The sequence below is a fragment of the Pantherophis guttatus genome, chromosome 4 (genome assembly GCF_059756535.1).
Source record: "Pantherophis guttatus breed Tessera chromosome 4, ASM5975653v1, whole genome shotgun sequence".
NCBI lineage: Eukaryota > Metazoa > Chordata > Lepidosauria > Squamata > Colubridae > Pantherophis > Pantherophis guttatus.
The window spans coordinates 66,746,525-66,766,358 of NC_142066.1; the positions used below are offsets into that span (position 1 = coordinate 66,746,525).

At 35.7% G+C, this 19,834-nt stretch overlaps 1 protein-coding gene across 8 annotated transcripts in view; it reads right to left on the reverse strand.

Annotated features, from left to right (window-relative positions):
* IKZF1 (IKAROS family zinc finger 1) overlaps positions 1 to 19,834 on the reverse strand; it is an 80,043-nt gene that overhangs the window by 15,039 nt on the left and 45,170 nt on the right. For 3 of the 8 annotated variants that reach the window (XM_087892353.1, XM_034416417.2, XM_034416416.2), the window contains 2 exons: positions 7,138 to 7,197; positions 2,908 to 3,162 (listed from right to left, as the gene is read on the reverse strand). The exons of 3 other annotated variants lie outside the window; for them this stretch is intronic. In XM_087892353.1, the coding sequence (XP_087748479.1) occupies positions 2,908 to 3,162; positions 7,138 to 7,197 (315 nt within the window). The remainder of the gene's footprint in view (positions 1 to 2,907; positions 3,163 to 7,137; positions 7,198 to 19,834) is intronic. 2 more of the 8 variants (XM_087892354.1, XM_087892355.1) reach the window with 2 other exon arrangements.

Below are 19,834 nucleotides of genomic sequence, written 5' to 3' on the forward strand. Positions count from 1 at the left end.
ATCCAGAGTACTAAATCAAATACGGTAGTAGTCATTTTATGGTTATGATACTCCCTAGGACTGTTAGAATAAAGAAACATACAAATAATATGATCCCCTCTAACAGTATCTGTTTTAATTTTTCCAAATTTATGCAGCAAACAAGCTTGTGTGAAGCATTTTAATTAAAAGCAGGCTACTTGCCATTTACAGTCAAGAAAAACTTATGTGCTATGATTTCAATCAACTACAGAAAGTGTCAGTATTCTAACCTGACAGGCATTTATGGAAAGACCTTTGTTCTGAAAAGAGAAAAAAATTCAGATAATCTCACTTACAGTTACATAGAAGATATCAAGTATTGTTTTGAATAACCACATCTGGCATATATATTGGGGATTGGAGTTACACCTTTTAACTCATATCAGTTATTCATTATATTTGCTATGCTTATGTCAGTAAGCTTTAGTGGTTAAGGCACAAGGCTAGAAACAGGAAGGCTCGGAGTTCCAGTCTCACCTTGGGCACGAAGCCATCTGGGGGACCTTGGGCCAGTCACTCTCTCTTAGCTCTGGGAAGAAGGAAAAGATAAAATCTCTTCTGAAAAACCTTCTTAAGAAAATTGAAGGAATTTAGCCCAGATAATTGCCAGGAGTCAATACTGACTCAAAGGCACGAAAAAAACTCTAGGTTATGCAGTGCAATGGATTTGATCTTTAAAGTTGTTTCAGAAGAAGTGGGACCATGAAAGTTGCAATTGTTTTTATTATGTTTATGCTCCCATGCAGTTTATGGAATACTCAGGAGTTACAATGAATATTTTAAACTATAAACCTCATACTGTTATCTGACACATGCTGAAATGTAACCATGAGATTGCCATGTGTAATTTTAACATGCTACTGAAAAAGTAGGACTGGAGATAATTATTTTTGCTTTCTTAGGACTAGATATTTACACAACCTTCAAAAGAGATGCTTGATATGAGGGAATGGTTATCTGCTACATTGTGGCTACCCCCAGATATCTCCCCATGCCTGAGCATGCACAGCTATTTAGCTTTGCCAGCACATTGAAGCATAGTGACAGGAATCAACAACATCAAGCCTCTTTGCCTGGATGCCCCTGCCTACAAGGTTAAAATTTCTCCTCTAATTCAGTGGCCTTTTCAAACACACAACCATGACCAGAATGAAGTCAAAACAGCACCAAAACAGATTGGGTCACAAAAGAGAAAATAAGCAGATAAGTAATTATTTCATAGACTAAAACCTAGAGTCAAAAATGAAAACCTGGAGACAAGAATGATATTTATCTAATTTGGGGATCAGAAAACAGAAACATGAAACTTGGGTGAGACAGAGGATTGCTGGTGAAATCAAGGAAATTCAGATCACCCAGTGAAGTAGAGTTAAATTGAAATGATGGAAAGATGACCAAAAATCAGAATTATCTGTTTCTGTCTGTAATTTGCAAATAATGCAAGGCGTTTTAAGGCTACTTCTTAAATACATAAAGCACGCATGGCGAATCTAACATTCAGGAACAGTTGGACACAACAACTTTCTATGCATTCCTGTGGAGGTATGGTCAGGCCAACAATCCTGCAAAAGGATTCGTTTTAGAACTTCCCAGATTTTTCTGCAACACACATGGCTCTGCATGGCAGAAGTTCAATGCTTCCTCATAGAAAAACTGATGTGTCATATAAGAAATCCAAAAAGTACCCTTTTAGGTAAAAAATATATGTAGAAGGAAAGAATGAAGTACCATTGTTAAAACTGTTTAACTGGTAATAGTATAAAAATAACATCCTATAAAACTGCCATCTCTGGTTATGTCCCCATTTGCAATTTACAGTATAGTGTGTTTTAAAATCATCCTATCATTGTTGTGCCCAAATAATCAATTTATTATTGTTATGGTTGGTCATATTATTATTATTGCAACTGCAGTGACAGCTTAGTGCTGTTCTAAAGATGCTATAAATCACTCAGGAGAAATAACCTTGATTTGCTGAAAAACAAGAATAGTTTAGTTGAAATCTAGTGAATACTGTATATTCTTATATTTAAGATCTTTGCCTGGTTCCTGCCTTTTACATTCCAAGCTCTATCAAAGTCTTTATCAACATTCATGTTTGTATGTGTCCATAACCAAGCACTAGTAGTATAAACAACAATAGTTTATGGTATTGGAAGCAAACCTAATCTTTGTTTTTTTTCTAACAGAAAGTACAATGGGGTTCACATAATCCTTATAATTCACAATATGAATTATGGGGGGAGGGGTAATTTGCCTGCTGACAATGATACACTGATACAAATACCAAGAGCAAACTATTTGTCTGTTTAAGATCTGCCACTCACTCCTTGCATCCATCTTTTTCCAGATAAGCAGAATCTTTCTGGAAGATTAAAATTACTATCCGGCTGAACCTCAGGGTGATTAACTTTAGAGGACTTTATTCCCATTATATTTAAATCTTCGTTAAAAAATCAATTTGGATATTTGATTCTGATAATTATTATTGTGCTTCTAAAATATGGTTATTGAATGAATGGGAAAAAAGATCATTTCTCAATTTGGTAACTGCTATTATTTTGATCTTATGTCTGGCCTGGCTCGAAGAAGACATAGCCTGATTATTCTATGTGATTTACAAAAGGAATGGATTAGAAATTTAACCTATAATTCTCCTTGGCCTCTTCATGGTGGTCTGATATCGGTATTCTTGGTATAGTATAGTATAGTATAGTATAGTATAGTATAGTATAGTATAGTATAGTATAGTATGGTCTGGGTGTGTTAAGTAATGTATTGTCTGGTAACTTGAGTTTCAGAATAGGAGTGGGCAGCACAGTACTGGATTAATTCGAATACAAATCTCTAGTAGCTAAAATAAAAAAAAACTCTGCTAGACCTTACCAGTGTGGCTTCTCTTGTGAACCATAAGAACATTGGGACCGATGCAAATTATCCCACAGACATCACACTTTAGCTTTCCGTTAGGGAGTCGAATGCCTCCAACTCCTGACATGGCTTTGCTGCCACTGTGTGAGCCATTCATTTTGTCTCCAGAGGCATCAAGCATTCGTAAATCCTCCGCACATTCTTCCCCATTCATTTCACAGGCATGCCCATTCTCTTCATCACTCTGTGTCTCTACTTTAATATTACTGGCTGAAAGAAACAATAGAGGATGCCACTCAGTGGGGTTTTTTTAAAAATAAACCAATCAAAATCATTGTGGGAAAGAAACAGCATAAAGGAAAGCATTTCTCAATAACACACTAACAATATAATTAAGTGACAAGTTACTAATGTACTTACATGGGCGGAATGGACTTATTTAAAATACATATACAATATTAAAATATTTACATTTATAACTCTAAGTTTCATATCATGCCCAAACCTCATATAAATATAATGTGCAAACCAGTGAAATTATCAATGTTTCTGGCAGCCACAATAGCTCTTTAATATATGATCATGTTGGCACACTTGATTGGAGAATGTGGCCAAATTTTGTTTTATTGATGTAATATTTGTCGCCATCAATTACATTTACTATTATTGGTTGTTTATTACCTTATTATTTTATTTTGTACCAAATGTTATTTGATAATATTTTGTTTTCTTTCACCTGGTAAGTTTTCACCTTTATGTTTTTCTGTATTACTTTCTGCTCATTTACCGTAATAAAAGACTGACTGATATGTGACTGGATAAAAAAGACCAATCTATCAAGCCCTTTCCTAGCTCATTTGCCATAGATTTGGATTGCCAAAGCCTTGTTAAACCTTGAAGCAACCTAGCAGAAACTATGTATGACAAAGGAGCCAATAGAATATACTTAGTGAGGTATGTCCAAATTCACATATCTGAAGAAAGATATGACTTGTCCGGAGCCATAGTTCTACCTGTGCCCTAGACAATCACTGGAGCAGGTGTCAAAATATAAACTATTTTTAATAATGGTCCTCATTTTGACAGATTGCCAACTCTAGAATGATATAACTGTTCTTGCTCAAAATCTGTCAAGAATTCAGGTTGGAGCCATGAAATCTTGTGAGATTCTGTCGTTTTCTGTCCAATAAATTTTGTGTTCACCATAGCAGTAGCACATACTACAGTGGTGCCCTGACTTATTGGAACTCAGAATAAAGGAAAAAGTTAGAAGTCAGGGATCTAGGGAATGAAAACAGAAAGAAAAAGCTGTTTTTCTATATTTGACCTAGCAGATGGAAATTGATGCTGGCTTGGATGGTGCACTTTAAAAAAAAGTGTTTGGGCTACTAAGGCCACAAGGGAAAACCTAAGATCATCAGGAAATAGAGCCCAAACATTTTCATTTTTTTCTTCTTTTACTTTGAGCATTTTGTTTTACTATGACTCTATTTATTATTGTATATTTATTTATACTTCATATTTCTCAACCACCTAACTTCTTTAGAATGTTTATTAGTTGCTAAAATTGTTCACTAAAAATGAATTTTGACAGTGCAACATGGGGCACATGTAATCCAGGCTGCAGATTGCTCATTCCAATTCTATCCATTTCTCTTAATTGTAAGAAAATTAACTGGAAATATAAGTGGAAATCCTTTCATATTTGAAAAACAGAACAATTCTGAACAATTCTGAACAGAACAATCAAGAAGAAATAAAGTTAAAAATTGTATTTCTGACATGCCATCTTTCTGTGTCTAAAGAGGCTTATTTTCATTTATTTATCTACAAAGGTATAAATCATTCCAAAGATTTTAGAAATCTTTTATATTGGAATGGATACAAACATGTCATTCCCATCAATATGTAATATGCTTCATGTAGGTAGGATTTTATTCCTTTAATAATGCTCACCTACCAACTGCAACTGTGTCCAGCAATTTCATTGGTAAATAACACAATCGTTAAGTGAAATATCACATGATCACGTCAGACTTACAAAATCAGTTTCGCTGTTGTTAAGCAACAAAACCAACGCTTAATAACCATAGCATGAATCCTAGGACTGCAAATTGCAGCAACCTGCCAGATTTTCTGCTTGTTAGGACCTAAGTGTGAAGGTCAGAAATGGTGATTATAGGATTGTGGGACACTGCAACCATTGTAAATGTGCACCAGTTGCAAAGCACTTAAATTATGGTCACGTGACTACAGGGACACAGCAATAGTTGCAACCATTAGGAAACCTACTATTTCTGTGCTTTTGTAACTTAGAACAATTGCTGAACAAGGAAGGCAATCTGTAATTGACGACCACCTATATTCTTCCAGGTGATTGACCAAGAAACAACAATTTCTTTTTAGATGCATAATCTATAACAAAATATTAATCAGAATTTGTTTTCAGCTCTTCAGACCATATAGACAAATGTGAGGTATTTGGGTTATGAATGGATAGTAAAAAATGGAACATTACTTCTTCATAATTTTGGCTGATTTCTTGTGTATTAAAAGTGAATTTTCTACCATAAAATTATACAGGTCATGAATAATATTTGGGAAATAAAAATGATTTTCCTGTGATCATACTATGATACTGCTACATGTAAATTTTGTCAACCTCTCCATGTTTGGTAGAACTTAAAATACCCCATCTATTCATTCTGCTATTTATACCAAAACTAGATAGTTGAAAATATATAATTAATTGGAGCCAGAATTAATCCATTGAATCAATGGGGTAAATAAATCATGATTAATTGATGTCTATTGATTTCAGTGTGTCTACTCAAAGTGTGACTAAGTGTAGATCACATTCAGTCTGTTTTTAAAACAGTTTTAAAAACAAAACATATTTTTTCTATCTGGGAGTAAATGTTCCTAAGCACAGTGAATCTTCCTTGTATGTAGACGTGCTCTGCAATGGTCAGAAAATAATATAGGCTCCTTTGAAGTCAACTGTTGAAAGATGTTTTTAAGGATCAGCTGCTATGAGCTTTAATTCAATTCTATTTTTTTTATTGTCAGTGCACAACATATGTACAATGAGATTGGTTGAGCTCCCTCAGTGCACCACCCCAACACAGTGAAGACAGAAAATCCCTAACCCAATAAATCATATTAACAAAACACCCAGTCCTATTGCACATGTGTGTTACAAAAGCCTGTTTAATCGGGTCTAAGATATTAACTCTTAATCATATGCATTTAAAAAAATGCAGACACACAGTATCCCAGCCACTATCACACCTACTGTCAAAGTGATATTGTTATTAAAGATAATTGACAATGGGTGAATTATTTTTTATGAGTCAGATCAAACAGAAGGGATTGAGGAATATTACACATTTTAAATTCCATTAGCCTTCTGCCAAATCAGACCACTTGTATAGCACTTCTGATTAACTGGCAATGATGTTAGAATGAGAGTTTCCCACAGTCATGGTACATAATGCTTTAACAATACAAAGTTTAGCTAGCACTTGAATCTGAGTATTACACGTGTAAGTGGTGCCATTGAAATTGTGTCCCCAGGTCTGTAATACTTCAGTGTTGAGCAGAATGGTCTGATCTCATAACCACTTCTACCACTTAGCCACTGCTAGTTTTGACATAATAACTGTATCATGTTGCCTAGTCCTCCATTTTCAGACCTGATTTGCAGTTTCTGGGCCCTAGACAAGCAACCATTGCCTTATTTCTCAATTTTTTTCTTATCATTATGAAATCTGAAATCAAGGCATAGGAATTATTTTATCAATCAATCAAACAAACAAACAAACAAACAAACAAACAAACAAACGAATCTTAACCAATGAGCCATGCACTTCTGTATGTAGAAAAGTAAATATCAAAGTCCTTGTTTTATTTAAATGGTTACAGGGCCCTACGAATAGATGCTACTAAGCATTTAGTTCTCTCTTGATATAAGTGGTATTTTTTCATATGTCTCTATAGCCAGTCATATACTAGGAATTTTCCTTTATTATGTAAATAAATTAGGCTTTTCTCTAAGCTAACTGATGTATGTGTAACACTAACATTATTTGTAAGCTTGAAAAAAATACTAGGAGGTAAAAGTTAAAGGACAAAGGCAAGAACAAAAAAAAACAGAGACAAAAAGAAATACATGAGTGACAGAAGTTACATGCACGGATGAAAAAGTTAAGCAATATCTGGTCATCATGCCCACAGAATACTTACGAGAAAAAGATTTGGGGATGATGGTGTGAAAATCCTTAAAGCCTTCAGCCCCATATGCAGCTGCAATAAAGAAGGTAAAGAGGATGCTAGGTTGTAAGGTGGTCAGCAGCACAAGATGAAGAATCATAACAGACATTGCTTCTATGAAAGAGACTGGCATCGCTATTCAGAGGTAAAATAGAAGACAGAATAATAGGGAGGCAAACTCTTGATATTGTGTTTTCAGATTTGGAAGAATGTAAAAGGAATTTTTCATTTAAGTGCTTAGAGCGATTCCACTCTAAAATAAACAAAAACCAAACACTTTAATTAGCATCTGTGAGTTTGTTTTCTTCTACATTGTAAGATAACCATCTTTTTTGTAAAAAAAAAAAAGGGGAGGGGGATTTTAGGCCTTTGGTACTGTATGCTCACCATTTGAACATTTATAAGCATCATATAGTATGTAGAATTGGAAAGTGAAGTTAAAATAAAACTTAAAACACAAGAATAATATTTAGAAGACTTATCTTTAATAGTATGGTTGATCTGGGAAAAAAATGTTTGCTTTGGTAAGGAAGCTAAAACCTAGAATCATGGGATGGGAAGGGGCAATTTAGACAACATTTTTCATGTAGTAATTCAAATTAAATCATCCAGATAGTTACCCAGCCTTTGCTTAAAGACATCCAATAAAGAGGAGCCCACCATCTAGATAATGAATTCTATTGTTTTATTATTAGATTTTTTTCCCCCAAACCAAAATTTGTTTCCTATAATGTAAATCCATTATTCTGGGATATGTGGACTGTATTGATAAAGAATAGGTCTTCTGTGTAACATTCTTTTGGGTACTGAAGGGTGCAGTTTCCCCATTCAGGTTTTTTCAAAACAATATATTTTGCATTTCATACATACATCCTTATAGAACTTAGTGTCATATTTCCTACCCATCCTTAACCCCCTTCTCTGAATCAGTTCAAGTTATCTAAATCTTTCCTAAAAGATGCTCAGATGCTATTTCTCTATTTGGCAGCCACATCCAACTACTGATATATATTCAGTTTGTAATCAGCTACTATTTCAAAATCTTGTCCACATACTTTGTTAATCCTCATTCAATATCTCTACATTGGATTCTGTTTGATAAAGGAAGAACTTTACATTTATTTGTTGAATGTTCATTTTGTAATTTCCAGGTCAATTTCTCAAGATCATGAATTGTATTCATTTATTTTATCTTCTATATATTTTTTTAAAAAAAAATATCAAAATTTTGTTTCATTTAATACATCTTGCATAGAATAACAAGGTGAAAGGAACTTTGGAAATCTTCTAGTCCAATCTCCTGCTTGAGCAGGAGATCTTAAACATTCCAGACCGATGGTTGTCCAATCTGTTCTTGGAAACATTCAGTGATGAAGTACTCAAAATTTCTGGAGGGAAGTCATTCCACTAATTAATTCTCACTGTCAGAAAATTTCTTCTTAGTAGTAGGTTGTATCTCTCTTTAATGATATTCCATTACTTAGTTCCTGTCCTGCTCTCAGGTGCTTTGGATAATATATTGACTCCCTCTTCTCTGTGAGAGCTTCTAAGTACTGGAAGACTGCTTTCATGTCACTCCTAGTCCTTCTCATGCACCAAAGCAATAACAATATGGCATCTCACCTGATACCTACTACTAGTTTGATAAGGACTAATATTTTTCAAGCCAGTTATATATTACTTGTCATATCACTTAGACAATGCCATATTAGTTTGCTAAGCAGAAAGTTAGTCTTTGTCAAGTTCTTTCCTGAAATCAAGATATATTTTGCCTCATTTCATTCCCAGAATTTACTAATGAAGTTATCTAATAAAACAATTAGATGGGTTTAGCTTAGAAAGAATTTTTAAAATATATATACTCACTTCAGGTAATGGCCATATTATTTGCCACATGTTAAAAATTGATTACTTTTTTAATCTACTCTACAGAGTCCTTGGTTTTAATATCAAGCTGCTGATATGTAGTTCGATTATCGTAAAATTTCTAGAAAATTTGATGAATTCTACATAGGCAGGAGAAATTATAAAGAGGTTTAATAAATTCATGTTAATCTTTTCACGAAACTCTGGATTTTTTTTCTAATTGATTAAAGAACCAGCAAATCAGCTTAATATATTAAATCCTTCTTTGCCTAGAAGGATTTAATTATTGAATTCTAAATAACAATTTGAATTCTAAATAACTATTAAGATTGCTCAAAAAAACCCCAACCCCTCTCCCCCCAATAATTTGAAAACTGTTGAACAATTAAAGAAATGAGCACTACTCAATTGTAGAGGCTGATGATTTGAAACTAGAATTAAACATCAAATATAAAACCATCAATCAGGAAGGGTAGCTTATTTTCTTTCTAACTGTACTTATATTAAGAAGAATTATAAGTTATGAACATACTCTTCCAATCTTTACTCTGTAGTAAATTGATGACATTTGAGTAAACATTTGTGCAAAAAATAATAATAACCAGACAAGCTATTGGAATACAATGCTACTGTATCCAAGTTTAATTTAAAAACTGAAAAAATTACAAGAGCAATATGAGGTTCTCATGCATCCAGTTCAACAAGGCCTAAATAAGCAAACTTCCTTGAAGTGGAGATAAACCCCATATGAAAAACTGTGAAGTTTTGAAGTCTGTGGCTTGTGTCCATACAACTGCTGAAAGGTAAGGAATGATTTGGAAAGGTTATATTATCATGATTCAATGACTGTGATTTTCTATGGTTAACTATCATCTATTCATTTTGCTTAGTTGTGGTTCCCTTCCCATCATGTTTTAAAAGGGAATAGGCAACAGCTGACCAAAACTGACTCTTATTTCCTAAAGTTCTGGATACGAGTTGTTTCATACAGATATTATTCTGAAAGGCCATAGGGTATAGCAGAGCCAAAGAGCTGTCAAAGAGCCAAAGAACTGTATTGAAATGGAAGCTGAAGAACATCAAGTTCCCTAGGGAACTAGGAGAGCACAGCTGAGCCAGCAAATCACTCCTTCCCCCGTCTAACTGGAAATCTCAACCTATTGCTTCTCTCTCCTGTGCAACATCCACAAAGGCAGCAATTCTGAGCTTTTGTTGGCTTTCTTTCTTTCTCCATAGTACTTCCCCTTTTTCCCCTTAGCTTTTTCTTCCTCATCAGCTTGAGATGGCTTGGACATTTCCACTTGGCACTGTTTCTACTCCCAAACCTTCAGAGCACTTTATTTGCTCTACTATGTGATCACCTCATGCTTGCTGATCTTATTACATAATGAACAGAGAACACTATAAACCAACCTGATGCTTCCTCCAGTTTAAAAAATTGTCAGTCTTTGCACCTGAAATATAAATATCAAGTAAAAGAAATCCCTTTGCTCCCATTCTATATAGAAGGAGGAAAGACTAAATCGGTAGTTCTATTGCCCATGTTTCTGTGTTTTCAATTCAATTTTTTTTTTTTACTAAAAAAATTCTGAATTGTTGATAGGAAGGAAAAGATGTCTGGCCATCAAGCTGTTCATATACATGTATGTATACATTTCTACTACGAGATTTGATTAAAGCATGATAGAGCAGTTTTGCAGGCAGATGTTTTTTCTCAACAGTTCTAACCATGGTTGGAGGGAATAATCTTAAGACTTCTATATACGTGCATAGGGTTAAGAAAGTAATATCTCACTTGAAACCCAATGTCAGAAATGGGTTAAGAAAAGAATCTGATGTGTTCTCCCTATGTAAGCAGGGAAAATCAAGCTCAAGAATAATATTTCACAGGGGATATGAAGCTGCTAGAAGGATTAAGATTGCACTTGCTGATAAGAGTGAAATACTAGAGGGTTCTTAATTCAGGTGGCAGAAAGCAGAGTGAGGGAAGAGTTTCCCAAATTATTGTTTTGCAGCCTGGACTACAACTCTTTTCCTAAACCAGAAAAAAATGCTTCCAGGGATGCAATCAACTGCAACTTTTTAAAGCAACCCTACTTTTTTCAGGATTCGTTAGCAGCTATATAGGAAAAGACAAAGCTGTTTTACATATGTCTAGACAAGTGCTTGACAATATTGCTCTGCCACAGGAAGAAGTTCTTTGATAGGAGAGACTGATTCTTTCTCTCTTCATCTTTTATAATTATCTTTCAGTTAGTTGAATTGTTCATGAACAAACATCTCAGACATTAAAAGTCCTTAGGCCATCTCTGGAAACAAGAAGAGTTTATCAGCATTGGTACTGGAGGCAATCATTTTTGTTGGCTCTCAGGTATCAAATTCATTAATTTTTTTTTGACTTAGCTCTGAGAGGAAGATGGCAGAAAAGAATCCATTCCAAAAATAGAAATATAAGGCTAAGATTTAATTCCAATCTTTAGCATTTGTTATCATTTTGTAATTTTTTTCTCAAAAGCAAAATCCTTCTGAAAAAGGCACAAATGCCACAAATAGGAATGAATGCTTCGTCTCCTGTTGATGCAAGGAGAACAAGAGAACTTCAGCAAAAACACATGATGGATTTATTTATTTTTATGTATGATATATTTGACATGATGCGGCTATCTTGCTGGTCTGTGACCATAATAAAAATTGATTTTAATGCTGTCCAAATGAATCTGGGTGATCATAGGGTATCAAAATAACATAGAAACAATATAACAAAAATAAACAGAATCAGATTCTGACAAAGAAAAAGGGAAAGGGAAAGGGAAAGGGAAAGGAAAAAGAAAAGTAAGATGATGAATCTGCCAAATCCTATAACATCCCACCACCATCCCACCATCATCCAACAAAGAGGGATCAACTGTCCTACTACAAGGCCTAGGAGAAGGGCAAGGTTTTCAAGGCCCTTTGGAATGCTATAAGGCTGTTATAAGGGTTGGAACCATCCAGATCTTGAAAGGATCCTCATTCAAGAGGCAGATATAGCAGGGAGGACAAGTTTCCTGGATCCTGATAGATGAGATTGTTTAATTGAAGGAACCTGGAGCATGCCAACCCTATCAACTTGAGGTGACACCAAGGAAGATAGGCAGTTGCTCAAATAACTAGGCCCTATGCCATGAAAGACTTGTGCCTTTTGTAATGGCCTGATTCCTTCATTTGACTTTTGTACAGAGTTTTCTGTTCGATGCAGACACAGCATTAACATTCAATAGCAGGCACTCTTGGATACTGGAAGCTGATTTGTAGCTCATAATATAACTGGGTTTCCACATCCTCCTCATATTGCTGAAGAGGAAGAAGCTGCAAATAATGAAATATAGGAATGCAGGAAAAAGAGGAAGCAGCAGGCAGCTGAGAGCCCAACCGAAATACAAAGAATTATGGAGAAGTGACAGAAAGGGAAACCCAGACCAGGAATTGCATTTGGTGGCTTATTTAGTTGAAAAACAAAATAACAAGTTAGCAAAAAAAAAAAAGAAAAGAAAAGAAAAAGAAAAAGAAAAGAAAGAAAAGAAAGAAAAGAAAAAAGAAAAAAAAAGAAAAAAAAGGTGGTCTCTTCCACGAAGAATCCAGCCTTCAATATTGAAAGGTTATTCAATGTACAAAACCCTAATCTATCAACATAGATTAGGGATCCTCCTTCCAATTCTGTTTATGGTTTTTCTCATTGTTTTTTTGCACTGGATGTTTTTGTTCGCAGAGAAATATTTATTTAAAAGTTATTTGTCAACACCTCATACTCAGATGAATTTACAGCATTGATTACATGTGATCCACAGTTGTACTAGAGGACAAACTGGGAATCTGTCAGGAAAATGTTTTGGCATTCTATTAAGAAAATCATGATTATTTATCCAAAATAACCATGGCTTCCAGGCACATAGTTTAAAACCCTGTCAAAATGAACAAATCCAGATGTGCAGTGCGCTACTGTAAAGAGACTGATAGCTGACAGCTTTTGCTAAAGGCAAGGATAAGGATAAGTCCTTATTTTTTATGAGGGGTAAGAAACAGGATTCTTCTATTAGAGAGGGTGATGCACAACAGAATTATAGCTGCCTATGACTCACCAATGAATAGAATAGCCATACAAAAACTAGCAAATGGCATGTCCTTGAACAATAGATCTGAGCCAACTCAACAGCAATGTTGATGCTACTCTTCTAGCCAGCTGTAATGCTGCAGTCAAAAGTAGAGTGTGTTTTTTTTTAGAAAATGCAATATTCAACCATACCATTTGTATATTATAACTTTGTTAAATGCAAAATGTAGTATATTAATGTGCATAAAGAAAGATGAAAATAAGTGGTCATGCTACTGAGCCCAAGAGTGCAAAACAATTTCCACTGAGATTGTGACATTTGGCATCCTGTTCATTCAGAATGAAACTTCCATGCAGCAGGAACGGTTTGCAGATTCTAGCTATGGGTTTCTTCTTCTCTTTTTTTCCAGCACAGGAAAAGAATTATCTGGAATAAATCTTTTCTTTTAGTGCAATAGTTAACCCCCTGTTTACTTTGACATATTTCACTGGGAAAAAAGCAAGTATTTTCAGTCTGGCCCTAAAATATATTTTAAGAAAGCACTATGAACAGCTCTGTTATATTCAGTTAAAAGTCTATGGAGATTCTCAGTCATCCAGGCCATGATTGTCTCAAAGGTGCTTTTTCAAGAGGCAACTGGACTTTCTGTTTTTTCTTTGAAGACTTTTCGTTTCTCATCCAAGAAGCTTCTTCAGCTCTGAAGAAACTTCTTGGATGAGAAGCGAAACATCTCCAAAGAAAAAACAGAAAGTCCAGTTGCCTCTTGAAAAAGCATCTTTGGTATTCAGTTATGTTTATGTGCATATTGAAAGAAAAAAAAATCCACTGAAAAAAATCTCAATAGTATTCTTTCTTTATAAAGAATAGAAAATACTTTTTCAGAAACCGTGTTTGATCTTGTAATGTATCACAAGTTCACACATTTAAAAGGAGAGAAGTAAATGTGTGATGATTCAATCCCGAATGGTTTGTTTTAGGGCCAATGTACATATGCACATTTATCACTTTTCCTTGCTATAGACATAAACAAACCATCCAAGATAAATAATTGCAAAACTATAACTCATTTCAGTGAGATAAGGCTAGCATACACATCTGAATACAGTTCAGAAAACATGTGTGAAAGAACTGAGGCTGGATGTATGGCAATTTATCTAGCCTCTCATTGTTAGTTCATGCTACATACAGATTCATTTAGTTAACCAACAAGATACTCAGTTGTATCCCCTGAACCAGTCAAAGTTGGTAGTTTTTTAACAATGATTTTGGCCATTTGTTACAGAGGAATTTTTACAAGTGCCTAACTAAAGTTACCTTTTTAAAAAATGATCACTTGGCCAAGAAGATAAAAATGCTTAAAAAGAAAAGGAATTTGTAACCTCTCAAGAGTCAAATAAAAATATAAACCTTGTAGTATCAGTTCAAGTCATTTTTCCATTAAGTCTAGGATTGGGCACCAGGACTTCAGGCTGTGGAGTGGGAAAGGACTCTTCAAACAATAACTATAAGTCATTGTAACCACTTCCACTTTTCTATCATTTCAATCTCTAGCCCCCCCTCTCCCCCAAAGTATTTGAAATCCAAGATTAACATCACTTCCACTGATGGAACTAGGCCAGTTTGGTCTATTGGTTAAGGCAGTAGGCTAGAAAGTGGGAGAACATGAGTTCTAGCACTGTCTTGGCTATAAAAACCCACTGGGTGACATTGTGCCACTCACTCAGCCCAATTTATCTCATAGAGTTGTTATTTTGGGGAAAATAGGAAAGAAGTGTTAGATGTGTTGATTGCCTTGGATTATATGTAAAAATAATAAAAGTCAGATATAAATCCCCAACCTCCATGGTCACAGAATCCCTGCACCCTTCTTGCTTTTGCAACTGATTCTGAAGAAAAGGGGGAAACTGACAAAAGACTCACAAAAGACATTGACCATAGAGGCCCCTCCTTGAATTTCATGTTGAATTCACCACAAAATTACGCTCTCTCAACTAAAATAGACAAAGTCTTGTCAGTATCAGTCCTGATGAATTATCTGTGCTATTGCGTCCAAACTACAAAATTCTCAAGCTGACTCTTCTCATCCTGGATTTGAAGTACAGAAACTGGGAGGATGGATGAGACTAGAGAATGGGGAAATGGTGCTATAGTTTTTCAAAAGCCAGCTCTGCTGAAGCTTCAACTGTAGCCAAGTTGAAAATAAAACAGCTCAGCTCTTCAATACTGATGACCCTCTGGATATGTAGAAGCTTGAAGTTACTTTCCAGCTTGCACAAAATATTTGTATGGAAAGGCCACAAAAATGTGAATTTCACAGAAACAAAACAGTTGCTGGAACACCGTATTCCTGCCATAGAAATTGGCTAGCAAATGTGAAAAGGAAATCAATATGAACTGCTTTTAGTCCTTGGGCTGTACTAGTTGCTTTGCAGGACTACTATATAACTTGAGGAAACAGCATGCCCCACAATCCTTTGCGAAATGGATCCCAGTTATTTCAACCACAATCTGTTGAATTAAATACTCAACTTCCCCTGGCTATTCATGGCATATTCTGATGAATCCATCACCCAACTGTGTGAATATATGATGTGAGAAAACATTTATTTTAAGTTATTGGAAGGGAAAAAGCAAAAAGGCAAACCCAATCCCAGTTCTTAATTACAATTTTTATATACATGCTCTTTAGCCAGGAAAGAATAATTCAAGCACACTTCACATATTCTTTCTATGGTCAATGTATGGATCAATGGAGAGTCCTCTTGCCATGATGTTCTACAGTGGCAAACCTTCCCTGCATGCCTTTTGCAAGTGCTGCTAGTAGCTGCTCCTGCAGCTGCTATATAAATGTGTAATTTGCTAGAGCTCTACCTCAACATATCTGGTGATCTCTCTCATCCCATGTTTCAGTATGAAAAACGTAACCCTAAAAAAGCCACAGCCCCAAATTGGAGGATCATTCTGTTCTCAGGAAATGCGCAAATTTGAAAATGTAAGCAGCAAAAGACATAAAAAATGAAAATGAATTTCACATAGCCATCTTTTATTCACACAGGAAGAATGGGGTTTTCTAGGAGTTCAGGGACTACATCATCTGAAACTGTTTGTTCTGCAGGTATCATTTGCTGCCTTGCACCTGCTCGGTACTATAAGGAAGGCCTGTGGTTAGAACTATGTTGGTTGGTTTGTGGGAAACTGCCAGTGAGTCTTTTGACTATGACATTACTTTTGGCTGGAAAGATGAGCAGAAATTCATTCAATTTCTGGAAGAATTTTCAGTGCATTCAGATAAACACTGAAAAAGATATATAAAATATCCAATTGTTTAGAACACTCAGTTCTTTTTGTGAGTTGTTTTATCTTAAGCAGCTATGAAAATTCCATGGCTTCTGGAAACCAAAACTGAGCTGCATCCAAAGTTTGTTATGACAATATAGCTTGGAACCAAGGACAGGTGTGTGTGTATGTGTGTGTTCTACTTCAAAGGTCTACAACCTTGGAACTTTAAGATCTTCAACTGGAGTTCAATTCCCCAGAATTCTGGGAGTTGAAGTCCAAAAGTCTTAAACTTGCCAAGGTTGGAGACATCTGTTCTACTTAACTCTAAGCAGATTGGAACGTTGCATGAATAACGCGTGCACATGTTCCTTTGTACATGTTACATGTTGCATTTCATATTAGAAACTGTAGCATTATAAGTGCCATTAATTAAGAAAGGTATTACCTAAAGAGAAAGAGAAACAGGACAAGTGCAGCTTCTCTTCTTGAAAATTGGAGTTTTTCAAGAAGTGAACCGATTTTCTGCCCTAATGACTGGCTGGATTGGCGTGGCCAAGATGGACATGGCCAGAGGGTGTGACATGCAGCACTCGGCTTCCTGAATCCCCCTGGGAGCAAAATGGACCATGGTGGAGGGCAATGCATCCTCCGCGCCCCATTTTGGGCCTAGGAGGCCTCCCTGAAGCCTTCTGGGAGGAAAAACAGGCCACGGGAGAGTGCTGCACCTCTGTGGCCTAGGAGACCTCCCTGAAGCATCCTGGGAGTGACAACCCCCTCTGTGGCCCATTTTGGGCCTAGGAGACCTCCCTGAAGCATCTTGGGAGTGAAAACGGGCCATGGGGGGACACCACACCCCTGCATCCCATTTTGGGCTTAAGAGGCCTCCCTGAACTTACCTGGAAGCCCAAATAGGGTGTATGGGGACTCCTGAGGTTGGGGAGAGGCAGAGCCAGCCAGCAATTTATCTACCGGTTCACCTGAATCGGTCCAAACTGGCTGAATACTGCCACTGGTCTTACTAAGACTTTCTAGAGTGGTATTAGTACCGCACTTGATCTTGGTTGCTTCTAGGTTGCTTTTCTCCTTGATTAGTTTCCATCCATTGGTTCTTGTTCTGCCTTCAGGTGCTTTGGAGAATAGGTTGACTCCTTCTTGGCAGCTCCTGAGATATTGGAACACTGCTATCATGTAACCTCTAGTCTTTTTCATTAAACTAGACATATCCAATTCCAGCAACTGTTCTTTATGTTTTATCCCCCAGTCCCCTAATCATCTTCGTTGTTCTTCTCTGCACTCTTTCTAGAATCTCAACATCTTTTTTACATTGTGGCGAACAAAACTGGATGCAGTATTCCAAGTGTGGTTGGAATAAGGCATTATAAAGTGGTATTAACACTTAATGTTATCTTGATTCTATCTCTCTATTAATGTAGCCTAGGACAGTGTTGGCATTTTTGGCAGCTGCATCATACTGCTCATATTTAAGTGATTGTCCACTAGGATCACAAAATCCCTCTCACAATTATTACTATTGAGACATGTACTGCCTATACTATACCTGTGTATTTGGTTTTTCTTGCCTAAATGTAGAACCTTACTTTTTTCACCATTGAACTTAATTTTGTTAGATAGGGCCCAGTGTTCAAGTCTGTCAAAGTCCTTCTGTATCTTAAGCCTATCATCTGGAGTGTTGACTACTCCTGCCAGCTTGGTGCGGTCTGCAAATTTGATGAGTTCTCCATCTATTCCCTCATCTAAATCACTGATAAAAATATAAAATGCTTTACTGAAGTCCAAGTAAATTATATCCACAGGATTTCTCTGGACCACTAATTTTGTCACTTTGTCAAAAAATGCAATAAGATTTGTCTGGCATGATCTGTTTTTGACAAACTCATGTTGGTTTTTGATTATGACTTTGTTTGCTAGGTGTTTGCAGATTCATTGCTTGATTATCTTTTCCAGAATCTTCCCAGGTATTGATGTCAGGCTGATAGGTCTGTAGTTTTCTGCATCCATTTTTTTGCCTTTTTTGAAGATGGGAACTTTTCCAGTCCTCTGGTAGTTCCCTGGTGCTCCAGGATCTTTGAAAAATATGGTTCAGTTTTTCTGAGATCACATCTGCCAGTTCCTTCAGAACCTTGGGGTGTAATCCATCTGATCCTGGTGATTTAAATTTGTCTAAACTGGACAGGTGCTCTCTTACCATTTTCTAGCCCATTTTAAATTGTGTTCTTAATCTATTTTTATAGTAATGTTTTTGATAGGTTGGACTGTTTTTTTGTGGGTGTAAAGTTAAAAAGTTCTGCATTCTCCCTTTTGCTTTCCACCCTCTTGCCATTTTCTCCCGTTAATGGACCAACTGTTTCCTTGACTTTTTTCTTGTTTTTAACATATTGGAAGATGCTTTTTTTGGTTATTTTTTACTTTTGTCACAAGCCTTTATTCATTGTGAGTCTTAGCTTTCCTCACTTCATCTTTGCAGGCTCAGACTATTTGCTGATATTCTGCCTTAGTTATGTATCCCTCTTTCCACTTTTTATACTTCAACAAATTGAATGAATGAATGAATGAATGAGTTTGATTCAGAATATGTATGAGTTATAATGGTGAAACTTTAAGACGTCTAAATTATATGTTTTAAAAATAACAAGAGTAATAGAATTTAATTCTGACAAGTTTCAGTCAAAGGGCTTCCAGTATTCACTATTATACATTTTGAATATTCCATTCCATATCTTGCAAATCTTTTTTTTTTTTTTTGCAATCACAATTTTTTTTAAAAAAATGCTAGTTTGACAAGTCCATGATAATTGTTTCCACCTTTAGGCTGGGGAAGTCAAACACTTCCCCTTCCTTCTAAGTTAAATAAATTTGAGATGGGAGGTGACAGGATGAAACCTAAGTTAAACTGTGTAGGAGGAGGGTTAGCAATAGTGCAAGATTTGTGTCTACCCCAAACTGTTTCTTAAATTGGTGGTAATTATCCTCAAGTGGGAGGGACATCTCATGAAGGAAATGGAGCAATCTGTAATTACTTGTTTTTGAGAAACGATCCAATTTTGAACTGCTACTGCCAAGAAACTGATTTTTTATTTTTATTTTTTGGGATGTGTGTGTATGTGAGGATAATGGCATTATTTAAGTCTGGGAAAATTGGTAATTGGTTCAAATAATTTAAGAATCACGGATTGCATAGCTAAAGTTGGAATATTTCTGTGTATAAATCTTGCAAAGCAAACCTAATCTGACTTGTTGGTTTGGATCAAATCCCCATTTCAATACACAAATTTCATTCAAATGTATCTTTACTGAATCTCTAAATCAAAATTTTACATAGCCCTTGATAATATCAATGATTGCTACCTCATTTCTGATTGTCCATTACAATAGAAAACCAAAGCCAACAAAACTTCTTCCTTATAAACTAACAC